The sequence below is a fragment of the Bos grunniens genome, chromosome 11 (assembly GCF_055505025.1).
Source record: "Bos grunniens cultivar Pamir isolate PY7600 chromosome 11, Bosgru_T2T1.0, whole genome shotgun sequence".
Taxonomy (NCBI): Eukaryota; Metazoa; Chordata; class Mammalia; order Artiodactyla; family Bovidae; genus Bos; species Bos grunniens.
The window spans coordinates 33,720,043-33,739,115 of NC_141175.1; the positions used below are offsets into that span (position 1 = coordinate 33,720,043).

The following is a 19,073-nucleotide window of genomic DNA, read 5'->3' on the forward strand; positions in this document are numbered from 1 at the left end:
TCTTGAGTCTTTCTCACTGAGATGAACACATTTCGGAGTTTGTCCAACAAAAGACTACATTTGTTTCCTTCTGAACTCTGAGTCTCAGAGCTGAGGATTGGGCGGACACTCAGGCAAACATGTCAGGATCCAACCACCACATTCATCTACTTTGCTCCAGTAAATTTCATTTCTGGGAATGTATCTTAAAAGAAAAAAATACAAAATATAGGGGGGAAAAGCCAACATATAAAGATATTTATTGCAGCTCTATTTATAGCTAAAATAAAATGCATATGTATATATATATATATATAAACAAACATCCAACAAGAAAATGCCATGCAGCCATTTTTAAAAAAAGAATTCTACATCAACACTGAAAAGTATGAGAGAAAAGTAGAAGTTAAATACACATTTACAATTTTGTAAAGAAAATAAAAAGTGCCCATGGGGTCGGGGGGAAGCCTGTTATTTTCTTTTTCTCTAAATTTCCCCTTATAATTTCTTTCAAAGCTACCAGCAAAGTGGTGCCGTCCTAAACCTCCCCCAAAATCTAATGTAGGAAAGAAACCTTGAATAGCCCTCCCTTAAGAGAAGAAACCGTTGGCTGGATCTGCTTGGCGCTTAGGATGGAAGTGCAGCATGAAATGGGGGTCTTAGGGAGGAGATGTGATGGGAAAAGCCCGATTCTTCTGTGTGTTCAGATCAGTCTCTTAGATGGGAGGATAGGGAACTAGTGACCGTCAGGCAAAGAATCATGAGGACAAAGGGATGTCGTGTGTGGACAGGCTCTTCCAACCACAAGGCACTGTCTACTAGCAAGACAGTGCTGAGGAGAGACGGGTCAGCCAGAAGAACCCAGACTCGGGGTCTCGGGGAAGCCCAGCACGAGCCCCAGTGGCTGTTCAGCACCTCTTCATCAACCAGGTTTGCTGCACTCACGGCAGCCCTAGTACTGCTGGCCAGGCGTGAGACAGGATCTCCCTACGCTGAGCTCAAACCTCTGCCTACAGGCCCCTCTTCCACCTGCCACATAGACCGACCCCGCATCACCCCACCCCCGGGGCTCGCCCTGTCACTGTCTGCACTCATCCCTCAATTCTCCCTTTTTCAGGCCAAACGCCTGTGTCTCACAGGGTCCATTGCCCAGTCCAGACTGTCCGCCACACCGCTGCTCTCTTCTGGATGCCCCTGTGTTTGGGGGAAAAAACCCAGAGAGGGGAACAGTGCCCATGACCAAAGCCCTGTGACCCCTCTGATGATCGTCTTCCCCGCTCAGCCTTGGACATAATTTGCTTTTCTAGCAACTGCGCCTCACTAACTGATCTTTGACCTTCCAGTCAATCAAACCACCCTTTTTTGCATCTGGTTTACAATCCTTATCGAATGTTCATGCAGGTGATGTCTTAAAGGGAGGAACTGCATTGTCGAAACCCAAAGCTAGGACCTCCCGATTGGGGCACTTAAACCTCTCTGGGGAAGGCTGAGAACAGTCATGTCAGGGGGAAGGAGACGCAAGACAAAAGGACATTATTACGGTGCTTTTTCCGTTTTTCTTTTTGCACAAAAACAGTCCATTTATTCAAGTGTTCTCCAGCACAAGTACATTAGAAAGGAGCTTTATTATATTCTTCTGGGCACAAAAAAAAAAAATGTGATGAAGGCGGAATTGACAGACTTTCTACATCTGCTGTACGCACTGACCTCTTTATAATTATTTCATAACAGCTATGTCACGAGCATCACTTACACAGAGATACAACAGGACACGGGGGCGTGGCGGTGGGGACCCACGTGGGGCCTTATCACACCCCCTCCCCGATGTCCCAGAACCAGACTGTGAAATGTACATTATTATTGTCAATAAATAGAGAAGCAACCCTAAAAAAAAAAAAAAAAAAAATACAGTGGTGAAAGGATGCTGGAACCAGGAAGAAAAACAACAACAACAACAACAGAGAGTCAGAAGAAGAACTGAAGAAAAAGGAAAGAGGACCGGGAAGGGAAGGGTCGGGGAGTAAGTCCTGCATTTAGCTGCGTGGAATGTGCAGTCAAAGTGTTCTCCCGCCGGGGTCAAAGCGAAATCGTCTGTAACAGTAAAAGTTATTACCAAATCAGCTACGGAGTTTATTCTTCAGTATGAATACATGATTTCCCACAAATAAGTAAGCACCCGCTACTTCAATGCCTCAGCTAAAACACATGAAATCGTTCATTTAGTTTTCAAGTACAAAGTTAAAATGCCTTTTTAATAATAATATATCAGAGTAAAATAATAGTCTCTTTTAAACTCCACTACAAGAAAACAAAACAAACAGTCATTGTCCAGACAGCAGACTTAATTTAACAATATATATTTTTAATAAAATGTTTTAGCACCTTGTTGAGTCACCTCCTCCCTCTGCGTATTCTAAGGAATTTCGGTATTTTTGTGGTTGGTTGGATTCTAGGGCTGTGCTACCAAATCAGTCTGTGAAGTGAAATGGGACTCAGGTGATGCTTTCGGATCCCTGCTCATGTTCTCGGGCCCAGGGCTGGAGGCCATGAGACTGGAGGTTGAGAAAGCCACCCTCCCATGCCCCTCAGGGGAGTTTTCCAGTTAGGGGGGTTACAGGAATCTGGGGGCTTCCGCCAGGGCAATTTAGCCAGTCACGACCAGCCAAGGACCTTCCATCCTTGTCCTCACTGCTTCTGACCTGCTTGTCAGTCCCTCTCCCCTGGACTCCACTATCGAGGGCCAGCAGTAAACAGGAGGTGGCCAACCAAAGGCCTGCTCAGCCGGGTCTCTGGAACACACAGTGCAAGAGGGGCTGACCTCACATCCTAAAGACCCCAGCCTTCCTTTACCAAAACGTAAAGATCCAAGAGCTTCTGCTAGAACAGTGGAGTCCATTCTTGATATAAACCTATCCTCTTTCCTCTTAGATCCTCCAAACACTTATGGTTAATCCTTGCCCCAGCAGGGGACAGCTGGGGAGGGGGAGCCATTCCAGCTCCACACCATCCCTCCAGAGGTGGAGGAAAAGAGAGCAGGAAAACTCCAGTGTCATCTCTGACCACAAGTGCTGGAAGCATCCAGACTAGACCCTGCCCGATGACAAATTCAGATTCCTCATCTCCCAGGATCAAAACAGGGCCTAGCTAGAAACCCAGTTCTCACCAGCATCTGGGCTCTGCTGACCACAAGTAACAACCAGCTCTCGTCAGATCAGATCGCGGTGCCAGGCAGGTCCCATGGCCCTAACCCTGCAAGTTCCCTGAAAATGACACCTCTTAAAGACACCACTGCCACAGCATCTCTGCACCAGGCAGGACAACAGGAATTCAAAACCGCCTCCGAGACCCACTTTTTATATAACTTACGTCATCAGTGAGATGAAGACTAAGACTACTCCCTGGATGGCTCTGCTGAAAGAATCCTTTCCTTGCTCCTGTTGTACACCATCCTGTGCTGGAGATGCTGGGCTATTTCCATCGGGGTTTCCCCAGAATTGCCAGTTGCTCGGGAAGTAGGGGGAGACTAGTTCAATGTCCACTAGCCTTCCTTCCTGCTGGGTCGGCCTGTCCCCATCCGTGTCCTACAAACTCATCAAAAACCCACACAGGCACCTTCGCCAGCCAACCTCTCCCAGGCCCATCTCAAATGCAAAGTGGCCCCCTGTACTCTTTTGGGAAGTCTTTCTAGAAAGTTCAACAGCAGGAAGGTTCTGGGGTCTAGAAAGACAAACGGACAGTGGCACACCCAGGTGGCTGTCCACTGACTCCAAGACCCCACCAGCCTTCACCCCCAGCTGCCCAGCCTACACACTTTGGCTGGTCCCCAGGGAAGGGGGTCAGCACCAACTAGCTCGAGGCCCCCCGAGTACAGCAGCTTATGGCCGAGGACCAGCTTCCTCCTTGGGCAGGCAATCCCCAGCTCTGTGACCCCAGCCAGTCCCCCCAGCCCAGAGCCACAGATCTCTTTGGCACCACACTCTCCTTGGCACCTGCAATAAGTAGGGGGTACCACCCTAAGTCCCTGGAAACCCTCCTTTCCAAGAATTTGTAAATGAGCCTGCTCAAGAGAAACAAAACTCCACCAAGAACATGCTCCAGAATTTTCCAAAGGCCTTCCTGGTTTCTCCCACTGCACTGTGTCTACCAATGATCCCCCACCTTAATCCACGCACAACCTTGACTAGGTCTGTCCAAGCACAGCTCTCCTTTAGAACGTATCCCCAGAAGCACCCCGGGGGTTGGAAGGAGATTGTGAAGAGCACCCCAGCCTGGCCAAGTTGGCACATTCCCAAGGTCCCCTTGGGACCTGCCAAGTTCTACTGTGGCACCAAGCCCCCGGGTGTGGCTGGAAAAAAAGCTGGCGATTGTTAATGCTCATCCCTGCAATGGGGCCTCTAGCCAAGTCAGGTTGCCAGACAGGAGGAACAAGGATCAGCCACAACAAGCAAGCTGGCTCGCCTATGCTGACCCCTCAAGGCTTGCCACATCCTTGGCTACCAAGTTTCTTCCCCATGCAAGCTCCCTGGATGGAACTTGGGCCACTGGGAAAAGCAAACTCCTGCACACAGCAGCAGACACATGGCCTAGGAGAGCCCGAAGGTCCACAGAGGAAGAGACAGTCCGGACACATGCTGGGAAGACCTTAGCATCGGCCGCCAGGGGAGGGAGCACCTTGGACTGTCTGTGCAGCCCTCCTCCCCCGCCCTCCAGAGTCGTGCTGGTGGGCTCCGGGCGGGAAGATGGAGCCTGGCTGGAGATGGAGGGGAGCAGGGTGAGCACCACAGTTGGGTACAGACTCCAATGAGGGAGGGGCAGAGGGAACCCCCCACCCCGCCACCAGCTGCTCCAGCCCCAGGGGAGCCCACCATCACCACCTGCCATCACCGCACAGAGCTGTAAAAACCAATCTGACAAGGAAATGAGTAGCTTGGGGTGTGGGACTAAGCACCCCCTAAAAGGAGTGGGAGACCATGGCCACCAGCTGTGAGCTTACTCCTGAGCAATGAGCAAAGGATTCAAAGCTTGGTTAATTTTTTTTTTTTAACCAATTACTAATTTGCTTTATTCCAATGATGAGGTTCGCTGTCCCATTTCTTTCCAATGGAAGCCCCCTGGCCAAGACAGCCCTGGACGTCAGATTCACTTTGGACGGGGGAGAATAAGTAGGGGGAGCTGAGGGCTGACTTGACTGGTGCCTAGGGTTGCAGGTCAGTGTCACAGGTTGCTAACAGAAGAATCTTTTGACATCACCAGGGGCAAAAGAGATAGAACGCTACCTGCTAGAGGAGAGCACCTGCTAAAAGAAAACCTCCTCCTTTTCCTGTCTTCAGCACCTAGCAACTTCTGGGATTGACAGTCTACCTGCAAACAGGGCAACAGAGGTAAAGAGCTGCAGGGCCGACTCCGCAAAGTCCTGAATCCTGGGGAGAAGAGCACTGGGAGCTCCCTGGCTGTGTGTGTGTGTGTGTGTGTGTGCACGTGCATTTGTTATGCATCGGTATAGAAACATGTTCCTGTGTGTGCGTGTGGGACTGATTGATTGGTGTGGGGCTTATCTGCAGTGGGGCCCGAGACTCAGCCTTCTGAGCCTCCTTCCCCCACTCCCCACGACATAATATTTCTTATACATGACCCTATCTATGTATTTATATAGAGCCTATCACCATAGGCCCTATCTTTCTAGGGATGCGAACATGGGACCATGTGCTTGAAAGCACACCTCCCAGCCCTGCCAGTCCCAGGAGGTGCCATTCCCCCCTCCCATTATAAAATATATATCTCTATATGCCACATATCTACACCCCATCTATTCAGGCAGGCGTCTGCCCGTTGGGCCCTCACCCTGGAGCCACCCACGCCATCCCTGCCTACCGCCAACGCCAGGCCGCCTGCCTCGGTGGGAAGCGGAACCAAGTGTCGTGCACTTGGGGCTCCAGGTGCTGCCGACTCGAGGTAAGAGCACAGCTTTCATCAGACCAAGTACTAGAAAAAAAATACACACCACTCCGATCACACACGCGAGGAGAGAGGGGCCTGGTCCTCCCTCCAGCCCTGACACACGTGACTTGAGAGGAGGGAAGCAGAAGAGAAGAGGGATACGCCCGGAAGGCCGGCCTCAGGGACACCCCCCGGCCGCTCAGCTGTTGCCCGCCACGCCTGGTGGCCCACCTGGCCCGAGGGGTGGGGAGCCAGGGCACCAGGGCCACCACTAACTTCAAAGCACCCTGCTCCCCGCACCTTGGTTTGAAACCTAAAGGGAGGGGGGGTTGGGTTTTTGTTTTCTTAAAAGAAAATCTGAAAACAAACGTAATTATAACCAGAACCATAAGAATAATTATAACAAAAGGTGTCATCAGCCTCCCAGTATAAAACTGCAGCCTTTGGAGATGACCAAAAACATCACATTCCAGGGGCCGGAAGCCGCCTTGTGCACAGAGGGTGGATGGCGGGGGCCTCATAAAAGAACACACAAAAAGCGACTTAGACAGGAGAGCACCAGTACGTTTTGTATGTTTTTTTATTTGCTCCAGGTGGGGTGTGAACTGTCACCTGCCCGCACCCTGGATTTTTTTCTGATCCCACCGCAAGAAGCCCTCAATTCGGCTAATGTGAGAAATTGGGAATGAAGACCCCTCATTCTGCCATCTTGCTGAGGGAGTCTCCTTTTTGAAAAAAATCAAAAGGTTATTGCGTGAGCCTGGATGGATCCCACTCTCAGCTTTCCACGGTCCCGACCACCGAATCTCACCCCCTTTTTTTGGCAGGGAGAAGCGGGAGAACGCTGTTCCCAAATGCTCCTTCACACCTTGTTAAACACCAAGGGGAAATCAAAAACCCCACCACGGAAACGGTTCACCTCCAAGCTGTCTCCCTTTCTCCATCCTTGGTTAAAACCCTTTGCACATAAGGCAACGTGGAAGCTGATGTTTTTACTCATCTCGCTGTTGTAAAGCACCATTATGAAGTCGGGTTGTACAGTAGTTAACAGTACCTTTTATATATATATCTCATTTCTATCATATATATATAAACTGTAAACAAGAGGTAACAGCGGCTTCTAGAAACTGATTTTCTTCAAGGTTTCCTGTGTGGTAGGCACCTGAATACTGTATAAAAGGGTCTTGTGTGGTGTTCTCGTCTCTCTGCTGCTAGCTGGGTTGTGATCTGCATGACCAGGAATGGTGCTGGCAAGACAGCTCAGTGGCTGGAAGGGGACTCTGCCACCTGAGTGTCTGTTTTCTGTCCCCTGCTTGTGCTCCTATCTGATCAGGCTAGAGACAACAACAAAAAAAAAGATATATAGTAAAAAAAAAAAAACAAAACCCAATATATAGATTTCTATAGAATTTCCTTTTTTCCTTCTCTCCCATCTTTCCTCTGCAAGGTATGGTTACTATTTTTTGTTACTGATTTTTTTTTTTTTTTTTTTGCTGCAATAAACCCTCTTGTTTCAGTCACAGCAAGAAACAAAAACCCAAACAAACAGAAAACCCCTCTGAAAAGAGTAGAAAACAAAAGGTTTGACCAGAAAAAAAAGGGGTAGTGGGGGTGGGGAGGGAGCTTGGTTTTGTTTTTAAATAGGACTGAAGATTAACATTGAAAAATCAGGAGATGATGTCCAACCCTTTTTGCAAGGCAAAGCCCTCCGGAATTTCCGCCTCTGTGGGGTTTGTTTGTTTTGTTTTAAATTCCTTTTTCTCTTCTGGGTGCTGATACTTCTCTCCATCCTCACGTTGTTGGTGTTTTGTTGTGTTTTGTGTTTTTTGTTTGTTTGTTTAACCTTGTGTCACTACCTCGGTTTGCCCTCACGTCCCTTACACACAAGCAAAATATTCCTTCAGCGGAGCGAAGAGGTGGCGGATGACCGGCACGCTCCACGACCGGCCCAGCAGTCTCTGCCTCGCCAAGCGGCTCATGTTGGAGACGTCGGTATAGTGGACAGGGAAGCCAAACACCCTGGGGAGAAAAGGCAGAGAGGGGCAGGGGTCAGCGCCGGCCTGGGGCGATCCTGTGTCTGTGATAACCAATTCAAGTCTCAGGCGCCTGGCTACTTTCTATGGGTCTGAAGGCAGGTTAAGATGATGACTGCTGAGAGATTTACCACACAGCAGAAACAAACTTGTGTGTGTACTCAGTTGTGACTGACTCTGCAAACCCCATGGACTGTATACAGCTCACCAGACTCCTCTGTCTATGGGATTTCACAGGCAAGAATCTTTCACAGGCAAGATTTCACAGGCTGAGTGGGTGGCCATTTCCTCCTTCAGGGGATCACCCCAACTCAGGGATCAAACCTGCGTCACCCACGTTTCCTGCATTGGCAGGTGGATTCTTTACCACTGACCCACACAGGAAGTCCAGACACAAAGTCAGTGTTTGTGAAAAACATATCCAGGACACGCTTAACCTGAGACTGAGATCCACAATGGGCATCTCAAGTCTGTAATAAATATACATCCCTGTATCTTCCCACGCCCACCCCTAGAGGACAGAAAACTCTGCAAGGACTCCCAACTCATGCCTGACGTCAGGAGTTCCGGCTTGCTCTGCTTGTGTGTTAAACGTCTCTGTTTGGCTAAATCGCAGTTACCCCAAGAATGAGGACTTGAGTCCAGTCTGCACAAATGAGGGCACTGAGGCTCTAAGGCCCATCTGCTCCCATGCTGTCTTGGTCTACAAAGAACCTAACATGAGCAGTGTGAAGCAGGAAAGCTTCTGCAGCTGCAGTGTCTCCTTGGAGTTGAGCAGGACTGCTGGGAGCCAAGGCTCCAGGGACAGATTCCTAGATGCCCCCCACTTTAGCCCAGCCTCAAAATGCAGAGTCCTCCCCAGGCTTCCTTCCCATTGGGAAATGCCTGGGAAAACAAACCCACTGCTCACACGATGTCTGCAGGGGATCTGAGCCTGGCACAGAGGCTGGGATCCCACCCCCCCACCAGCACAAAGAGTGGGTACCTTTCCATTTCAGTGCACCATAAGATGTCCTCTTTCTCATTCATGAAGACGGGGAAATGCTGGTCTTTGCCCTGCTTTATGGAGTTCGACCTAGTAGTAATGGTCCTCACTTTGCTGAACTAGAAGATGGGAGAGGAAACGGGAGATGAGCACTCATCTGCAGCTGACAGCAACTGCCACGTCCAAAGCCTACACGGCCTGCTCCATCCAGGGGCCAGGGTTGCCCTGCTCTTCCTCCTACACAGAGGGCACCAGGCCGTCCTCACTCCAGTCCTGCTGGCCAAGGACTAGAGAGACAGCAGCTTGAGTCACCATCCTTCCCAAGTCTTCTAAGAACTGTTTTTCTTCCCAGGAGTAATGATTTGCAGGCAAAAGGATGTCAAATTACCCAGGGGTGCAAAGACACCCCTGAGGTGCCAGCAGTCCCAGGAGATTTCTCCAGAGAAATGGAACTGCCACATCATAGGAGAATCTGCTCTGATTCTCCAAAGATGCATTCTCCAATCATGCAATGATGATCCTGGCCTGGTAATTCAAAAGCCCAGGAATCTTGGCCAAGACTCCTTAGTGTCTGCCTCCCACGGGACCAGCAGGGTGACGCTCAGCAAGGAACGGTTGCAAGCAGCAAGGATTCCAACCTCTTCCCCTGCCCTTCAGGCTTTTCCCCGGACCCTCCCCCTCTGACCAACTGCAACCCCCTGAGTTGCATCCTCCGCAGGCAGCACACAGCCCTGGTGCTGCTCCAGCGCATCCTGCCCTTCTCCTTACCCCTAGCAGAGGGCTTTGATGCTGGGGCTAACCTTGGCTATTCGGCCGTGCTCCAGACACTCCTGCAGCTCCAGCTTATCATTCACAGTGGATGCCAATGGCCTAGGAGGCAGGAGAGAGAGGGTAACGACCGAAACCAGGAGAATGGCAGGGATGCACTCTCGGCACTGACCCAGCAGCCATCTGATTCACATGGAAAAGTAAAGAACCCCCATCAAACTCCCCCAAACACAGGCACAGACACTGTGGCCACTCACGGACACAGGGCCATCAAGCACCAAATCCTTTAAGGTAAACTCAAAAGTGGTCCCAAACTACAAATAAACAGGTAACGCCTGCCTGCCAAGAAAGGAAAACACCCAATTATTTTTAAACCTGTTCCCTAAAAATAGACTGCATCTGAAAAGTACTCACCACAAAGCAAGCTTTGGCATGACAGAATGTTCTGTATTTCGACTATGGTGATGGTTACAGGTGTGTACAGTGGATGACACTCATCAAACTGTACTTGCATGTACAGTTAACAAGAATTTAAATTCTGCACAGTCCCCAGAAGACTAAAATTCCGTGACACTCAACGTGTCACGTCTCAGAAGGCAGACCAGATCACTAAGTATCACTTTAGGTGATGGCCTTTTCTGACATTTAGGATTACTTACTAGAGGTTTTACACAGTGGTCCACCAGCCAGGACCCACGGTCAAACTGCACCTCCAAACTCCGCTCTGTTTATGTGCACATGTGCATGCACACCCACCGACACACACACACACACACACACACTCTGTACTTTGTCCCTTTGTGCTTGTACTCCGTCCCCTGCACTACCTCCGCTCCTCCTGGAAGCTCAGAGTTCTAAAATTTTAGGCTTGGAAGAAGCAGGTAAGAAAACCCCCACAGGCCCAAGGTCTGTCAGGAGACGACGACTTAGTGACTCTATAAAAATACTGGACTACATAAGCCAATCCACTTTATCCAACATGCAGACATCCTGGGAAGGTGAGGGGGACAACAAGACAGTTTTTAGGTCAGCTGCCCACTGACCCACCTCCTTCCGAGCCACAAGCCCTCAAGAAAGACAGGAGCTTTGCCAAATGGGTCTGAGACTGGGAAGTTCCTAAAACCTCCCGCTATTGGCAGAGAAGCATAGTAGATGACTGAGGTCAGGTTAAATGGTTCATCTTAATTTATAAGGAAACCATGGAGATTTAAAATCCACACTTGGGGTAGGGGTGGGAGGCAGTTCGGGAGGGAGGGGACACATGTAAGCCTATGGCCGATTCATGCTGATACATGGCAAAAATCACAATAGTGTGATTATCCTCCAATTAAAATCATTTTTAAAAAACCAAACTTAAAACAGTCTGGAAAATACTTCTCTTTGTAATATATTATCATGACTGGGGGAGTCTCCCTCTGCTTCTGAACTGTTGACTCTCAACCAGAATTATTTTCTCCTCATAAAGTGAGTGAAGTTGGCTCAGTCGTGTCAGACTCTTTGCAACCCCATGGACTGTAGCCTGCCAGGATCCTCCGTTCATGGATTTTCCAGGCAAGAGTACTGGAGTGGGTTGCCATTTCCTTCTCCAGAGGATCTTCCCGACCCAGAGACTGAACCTGGGTCTCCTGCATTGGAGGTAGATGCTTTACCTTCTGAGCCACTGGGGGAGAAACCTGGTGGTTTCTTCTCATAGGTCTTTTTATAATATGACTATTACACTGAAGAAATAAGTTTTCTTCATTCCTGGACATTAACATCTCTGTGCAACCTACACAAAGAGCATCTTCCCCAAAAAAGGACTTGATGCCAACAATGTGTGTGAACAGTAAGTGGAGCAGGATGCTCTAAGCTGTGTGGTGGCTGCTGTTTCAAGACGCTGTCTCTGGAGCCAGTATGGCCCAGCGGCGGGCACCACTCTTTCCCATTCCCAAACACATCCTCCATGGCTTTACCTCAGGAAACTAAGGACCAGCTGACTCATCACCAGTACAGGAGAACCAACCCTGTAACTCAGCAGCACGATATATGGTCTTCTGTGTCAAGAGTGTGCTTTTTAAGGGTCCTATCTGGGACCACTAGTTTTTCGATTCTTAGCCAAGTTATTTTCTACACCCTGACTCCCCTTCTTCCTCAAGGAAAAGGAAAGACGAAGAACTTGGCAGAGCAGCAAGCTGGTCTGCAGGGGAGGCTGGCCACCCCTCGTGCCATCATCCTGCCTGCAGACACCCACCCATGGCCACCCGGGCACAGAGCTCTCACCAACCTGTTCATACCAGGAAGGTTCCCCCAGAAGTAGCGGGCCCTGTGCGCAGCTGACACTTCTTTGGCATCAATCATCACAGGGTTGGACTATAAAACAGGAGAGAGACAAATATTATAGTGTGCCAGGAAACTTGTTAGTTTAAAGCCTCAAAGGCTCTCACTTCTTTCTCAGGAGGCCACACTGACAGCCTGAAGCTCCCTGGAAAAGCCAGAATCAAACTCAGCTACATTCCACATGCTCCCATGGGAACATTCTAGACCCACACATGGTCCACACTGCCAAGATGGAGATGTTCTACCTGCACTGTTCCATGTAGTAGCCACTGGCCCACCAGGTGCTGATGGTTGGGTATTTGAGGAGGCTGGTGCGACTGGGGAATCTTAAAGTCAGTTTAATCGCCACATGTGGCAGATGTCCACCTCGTTGGACCACACAGCTCCAGCTAACCTGGAGGCTTTGGGAAAGTACCTTCCAACAAGTTTGGAAGTCTTTACTGCATGTCCAGATAGTGAGCCAAACAGACGCCTGCTCCAACACAGTCAACACCAGCTTGAGGGGTCTGACCCCAAGACTTGGGCACACAGACTGCTCAGCCAGAGAAGGGCTCTGGCCCAGAAACCCTCTGCACAGGCCCAAACTGGGCTCAGCCAAGTTGGGACCCACATTACGTGAAGTAAAAACTGAGATAAACCATGTTTTCTTCCCAGGTGGCATAAAGCACCCATCATGGTGCCTGGGAGTGAGGACAAACCATCCTAGTTGGGAAAATTGATTCTGGCATCTCAAAAGGTTTCCCCAGGGAAACACCACATAGACCTCCAAGCCAAGGAGTCTGGCACTCCACCTTGTTTATGACAGTCAAGTCCTCCAAGCACTGAGGCCACGCTGATATACCACCTCTTAAGAGTGAGACCACAGCTTCTACTGGGGTGGGCTTCCTCCTCGCCTACTTGGGAAGCCCAGAGCTTCCCAACGGGCCCCTTGCAAAGCAGAAGTTCCCAGTCCCCAGCTCCACAATGCAGATGAGATAGGGATAAAGCAGCAGTCCAAGGTAGAAGCCATTAGTGAGCTGGCCAAACCAAGGGTGCTGGCTATACCTCGAGAAATCGCGAGATGTCCCTCTTGTCACTAACGCCCATGGCCACCACATTCTCAAAGAGCCAGAAGAAGGGGCGGTCATCTCCCTCCTTGGGCCGCGCATCATGCAGGAGGCGGTAGAACTCAAAGAAGAGCCGGCCAGTGCCCTCTGAGAGGTCGGAAGAGAAAGCCATCAGCTGGGGCTGTCTGCAGGAGACAGTGGTGTGGCTCGGGCACGGGGAGGGCAGGGTCGTTGGGAGTAGCCGTCCCAGGGCAGAAATATCCAAAGAGGAAACCGATGTGCGGAAGCGCCAGCTCAGGAGGCAGAGGGGCGACGATGCACCTACCGTAGAGTCCCTTGCGGGCGGGGTTGACGATGGAGAGATCGTTGCAGGGACTGCCCCCAATCACCAGATCGAACGGGCCCCATTCCTGGATCTGGGAGGATAAAGGTAATGTGATGGGCCTGATGTCCGGGGACAGAGGCGGAAAGGAAGAGAGAAATGATCTGTGAAGTTGGCAAAAAAAAGTACTTCGCTTGGGAGAGAAAAGACCCAGATGCTTGTATGCTGTCTACACACACATACACAATCTCTCTCTTTCCACCCATGGACAAGTTACCGAGGCTCTCTGGGCCCAGTTTTCCAGATAGTAAAGTGAAGGGATTGAACTTGACATCTAGGAGGCTGGCAAGGAAAACAGCCACGCAGGGACAGTAGTTCGGGCTGTACCAGATGAAAAGGGCCCTGTGCCCTCTGAACCCTTCCAATGCCCTTCAGGGTCTGGGATTCAAGGTCTACATGTTTACCTGGAAAGGCAAGGGGCCACTCACAGAGGACCCCACCAGACCCCACTACCGCGACAAAATGCAGGCTGGTGAAGCTGTGGCTAGCAGTACCCGGAGGACGGGAACCTACTGTAACCCACAACGCTTCACTCAAAGGGGCCCAGAAACCAGCCAGGGAGGAGCCCAAGCCCTAAAGGCCTGGCCCCCCAAGTCCCAGCAGAACCTGCCCAGCCTCTTGAGACAAAAGAGGGAGATGGAAGAGAAGGAGGGAGAGTTCAAGCGGGGAGAGGAACATGAGAGCAGTGGGCGCCGGCCCAGGAGCTGAGTGACTGGAAAAGGGGGCAAGCCCAGGGGCTGAGTGAGGTAAAGGGGCGGGTCCAGGAGCTGAGTGCCGTGAAGGGGCGGGCCCAGGAGCTGAGTGACGTGGAGAAAGGGGCGGACTGCGACGCTGACGTACATGCTTCTGTGTAACGCTGCGGACGTCCCCGACGTACATGATCTTTCCCTGGTGCCGCACCATGCCCACCGTGATGGAGTCCTCACACACCTCGGAGGCGATGTAGCGGTCCACCTGAATGCCCAAGTCCTTCAGCACCAGAAGCCCTGTACCAGCCAGCAAAAAGCAGTCACTGGGTCACCTGCCCGCACCCTGGTCTTCACAGGGGGTCCCTGCGGCAAGCCAGACACGTGAGTCAGAGTCAAGCCCAAGCCCCACCCTGCCCAGAAGGCTGCCCAGAAACTTCCGGGTCAATTGGACTTATCAGTAACAAAGACACTGAGGCTGTTACCGTTGAGGCTGTCTCATGCCTAATTGGATCTATTCAGAAAACATTCCAGACAGGACATTCCAGGGCTTTCTGGAACCAGGGGAGAACAACAGCTGACTCTGGAGTGGGCTTTCCTTTGCTATTTCTATACACGTGTCCTTCCCTGGCCCTTAACATCAGGCTGCAATTCAGCCATCCAACAACACTCAACATAAACGCCCCCTGCTCTTAAATGGTTTCACTGATGCCCACCCCATTCCATGGCCCCCAGGATGGCCTTCCCGCCTCTGTGAGCCCCCAGCACTCGGGCACCCTCTCCACCTCAGAACACCACGCATGCCTGATCCAGCCCTTCTCTTGGGTCTTCAAGGCAGAGTGGGTGGTCTCATTAAATGTGCTTCCTCCTGAGCTAACCAGTATTCACACCTCCTGACCAGGACCCTTCCACAAATGCTGGCTGGAACAGACCACCATTCAGAACAGACCCTGAGAGCTTCAGGAGACCCTGTGATCCCCCACTGCTCCCAACAGATCTGCTCCCAGCAGACCTCCCTACAAGGAGCCTGCCCAGCCTCTTGCAATGTAACGCTGCTTAAGGAGGCTTCCAGATTCTAGCCTGGGAAACCAAAGCTGTACATGAACTCCTCTAGGTTCACACAAACAGCACTGAGCTAGGTACAGAAGACACACATCCGTCCGGGGGACCAGCCCCACCCTCTGGCCAAGGTCTCTGGGCCCAGCCTTCCCATCTCCCTCTGGTCCTAGGACAAGTTCTGAGGAGGACTGTTCTTTCCTAAAGACTGAAAAGCCTCAGCCTGGGGGCAGGGCAGAGGGGTGGATGTCAGGACTCAGGTTAAGAACCACATGAAATTAAAAACTGGCTACACAGTTAATGGGTTAAGTATATAAAGACGCACGTATGAGAATGCTTGTTACGGCACTGCCCAGAAGAATCAGGAAAAAAGTAAACCACCCAATAGGGGTTTATTAAATTATGGTACTTCCACTCCAAGGAATCCTATGTAGCATTTACAAATAACATAGTCCTATATTGGTTATGTGAAAAACAACTGATAACACTATAAATGAAATGGCAAGTTATAACACTATGCATTTTAATATCTACATATTATATAAACATACAAGCCCAAAAATCTAAAATCTAAAAATGTAAAATGACATATACCAAAACACTAATTATATGATTATGGGCAATTTAAATATTCTTTAGACTCTTTTGTTTACAGTTTGTTTTTCACTGTGACTTATAATCAAAGCACAACAGGACTGTCTATGTTTTTACTTTGGTGGCCAAGTCTGTCCTTTGAGGTTTTGTGAAAATCTTCAATAATCTCTGACCAACAACTGCTCCATTTTCTGCTGAAGAGCCCCCTAGCCCTGCCCATTTAAGGGAATGCCCACTGAACATGCTGGTTTACCACTCATTTTCAACTTCTCACTGAACACAAGAGTTTCCTCCTTAGGCTAACATTTTAACAGCTGTAATATTAACTGTCACCCTGTTTTGCCAGAGTGACATATCCACAGTCCTCTGAGCTCAGCTCCCATGTCCTAGGACCAAGATGCCAACCACTCTCACCTGTAGCAATTCCATCGAATAGAGACAGCACCCGGATGGGCTTCCTCTTCTCAGCTGGGACAGGTGGGTAAACCTTCGGAGGATCCTAGCAGCCAGCACAACAGGCCAGGTGAGCATCCAGGAATGTACTGCAGACCCACACCTGGGGCAGGCCTCTGCCAACTGTGAGCACTTGGGCCCTCCGGACCCCCACACCCCTGGCTGGCAGCGCAGGCGTGGCTACACAGTGCTCAGGACCTCAATCCAGTGCTCTCGCTTTGGCAGAGTCTGCCCTCTGGCTCTGGCAGGTTGGGGGTGAAAAGAGCCGCCCTCCACCCAGCACCCAGCACTCACGAATTCCTGATCATGGTTGTTGGCGAAGAACATCTGGAGCCGAGACGGCCAGTCGTCCCGCCGCCGCAGCAGCCCGTAGGTGCCCTTGTGCCCGCACATGTAGCAGTTCCAGGGGTCTTCCTTGATGGCTGCCTGCGCAGCCCCTGGCCCCACCAAGAGATCCACACATTCCACGCAAAAGCACCTGGAAGGAAGCACAGTGGAGCAGAGGGGACGCTCACCCCCAGGTCAGGATGGAGCGTGGCTGTGGCTGCAGCCCTGGGCAGGACAGGCAGTGAAAGCCTGGGTGCCAGGCAAGGAGTGCACCGCATTCGGGGCAGGGCCTCACCTGCAGCAATTGTTGTTCCCACACATGAGCACCTCGCGCCCCCCGCAGCAGATGGTGCAGTAGGACTGATAGCCATCGTCATCGTACTGGTACGCGCATTCCAGGAAGCAGTTCTAGGGAGCAGCGTGGAGGCTCAGAGACCAATGGGCAGCACCCAGGCCAGCCAGTGCAAAGGCAGGCGGTGAACCCAGCCTCTGGGCTCTCGCCTTGGAACCTCCACACAGCCCTGGAGACACGACCCTGCCACCCATCCAGTCAGGGTTCCGCCCAGACCACAGAGCTGGGAAGGGGACGCCATGTCTCCCCACCCACTGCAGTGGACGCAGCAGGGAGAGGCACCCTAACCCTAACTCAACGACCTGTCCTGCCCCCACTTCACACTAGTGACTGTGACATTGTGAGCACGCATCTGGGGACGAGAACCAGGCCTTAGAAGGTGGGGCAAGATCTCTCAGAGGAAAAGCAACAGCAGGTCAGACACTTGAACCCCCAGGGTCCATTTTATCAGGACTCTGCATCAAGAGCAAACCTCAAAGTCACCCTTATAGCTACCACACGTGCTATAGCCCAGAGACCAGGTGTGGTCAGCCCAGGGCCTCGTCTCTGCTGGGCGTGCCCTACCTTGCAGTTTTGGCACATTCCTCCGATGAAGAGAGGGTGTTCCAAGGTGACGTTGAGGCTCCCACAAGAGATGCAGATGTCTGGGGAACAGCGGAAGCAGAGTGTCATTGAAGGGGCCCCCTCCCACCTGGGGCCAAAGCCTGGCTCCAGAAAAGAAGGCAGGAAGGCGTCCGGGAGGGGCCCCGTGGAACAGGGAGGCATGTGGCCCCACCCCAGGAGCCTACTCATCTCCCAGAGCAGCGATGCTGCCTTCCAGGAAAGGCATGCTATGAGGACAAACGCCTGCCTGCGAGAACAGGCCCGACCCCGGGTCACTCTGGAGATGTCCCTGAGCAGCCAGTCCTTAGGGCCTGGGACCCTGATCCCATCCTTCCCAGCCCTGAGGGCCCCGAGCTGGACACACCATCACTTGGCAAAGGGAGACAGACATGGGAGGCACTAATGACCATCAGATGAGAGAAGGTGGAGAAAAGGTAAAAGGGCCAAGCTCAAATCCAGGCTTCCCTGGTGGCTTAGGTGTAAAGCGGAAGTACTTAAGTAAATGAAGTCACTCAGTCGTGTCCGACTCTTTGTGACCCCATGGACTGTAGCCTACCAGGCTCCTCTGTCCATGGGATTTTCCAGGCAAGAGTACTAGAGTGGGTTGCCATTTTCTTCTCCAGGGGATCTTCCTGACTCAGGGATCGAACCCGGGTCTCCCGCGTTGCAGGCAGACGCTTTACCCTCTGAGCCACCAGGGAAGCCCCATGTAAAGAATCCGCCTGCAATGCAGGAGATGTGGCTTCAATTCTTGGGTCGGGAAGATCCTCTGGAGGAGATCACAGCAACCACTCCAGTATTCTTGCCTAGAGAATCCCATGGACAGAGGACCTTGGCAGACTACAGTCCAGGGGGTTGCAAAGAGTTGGACAGGACTAAAGCGACTGAGCACGCATGCAAATCCAAGAGAGGCCGCTTTCTCTGACCAACAACCCTAATGACTAGCCCCTAACACTGACAGGGAAGATTGTAGTACTGGGAAGGCAGGTGTGTGCCGAGCAGGCTGGAGGCGGTGGGAGGTACAGGACAGAGCCATCTCTAAGTACCCTTGGCCCACGACAGCGGACGTTCCCTGGTACCTTACTGCTCTGTGCCAGCCACCCACTGTGGGCCTCATGTCCACCCCACGGCCCCTCATGCCTGGCCCATGGACAACAGATAACTGACTTCCCAGAGTCAACACCCGGCAGCCCCTCAGGACTCACCCTCGATGTTCCGGCACTTCTGCCGTACCTCGTACACCAGCCGCTCTGGGAGGGGAGGAGAGCGCGGCATTAGAGGGGCCCTCAAGGGCCACGCCCGCCCCTCTGAATGCCGGCCTCACCCCACCACGCCCTCCAGGGGCCACTCCCTCCACAGGCAGGCCCACTACCTCTTGTGCGTTCATCAATGATCTCCTTGACCTTAGGCTTCTCCGTTGTGCTCTTTCGGGGCTTTTTGGCTGGTGGGGGCGGCGCATAGGCAGCTGCCTCGGGTTCAACCCACATGTCTGTGTAAACTTCTTTGTAGGGGTTCTTCTCCTCTGGATCAGGGAAGCAGGTGAGGAGACCACGGTT

The 19,073-nt window shown here is 51.6% G+C and overlaps 1 protein-coding gene across 12 annotated transcripts in view; it reads right to left on the reverse strand.

Moving 5' to 3' along the window:
* Positions 1–6,478: 6,478 nt before the first annotated feature.
* DNMT3A (DNA methyltransferase 3 alpha) overlaps positions 6,479–19,073 on the reverse strand; it is a 97,534-nt gene continuing 84,939 nt past the window's right edge. For all 12 annotated transcript variants that reach the window (XM_086325880.1, XM_086325888.1, XM_086325887.1 and 9 more), the window contains 13 exons: positions 18,890–19,039; positions 18,723–18,767; positions 17,479–17,558; positions 16,858–16,970; positions 16,530–16,713; positions 16,197–16,281; positions 14,287–14,432; positions 13,390–13,480; positions 13,063–13,211; positions 11,966–12,051; positions 9,735–9,804; positions 8,935–9,053; positions 6,479–7,935 (listed from right to left, as the gene is read on the reverse strand). In XM_086325880.1, the coding sequence (XP_086182006.1) occupies positions 7,794–7,935; positions 8,935–9,053; positions 9,735–9,804; positions 11,966–12,051; positions 13,063–13,211; positions 13,390–13,480; positions 14,287–14,432; positions 16,197–16,281; positions 16,530–16,713; positions 16,858–16,970; positions 17,479–17,558; positions 18,723–18,767; positions 18,890–19,039 (1,460 nt within the window). In that variant the 3' untranslated portion in view covers positions 6,479–7,793. The remainder of the gene's footprint in view (positions 7,936–8,934; positions 9,054–9,734; positions 9,805–11,965; positions 12,052–13,062; positions 13,212–13,389; positions 13,481–14,286; positions 14,433–16,196; positions 16,282–16,529; positions 16,714–16,857; positions 16,971–17,478; positions 17,559–18,722; positions 18,768–18,889; positions 19,040–19,073) is intronic.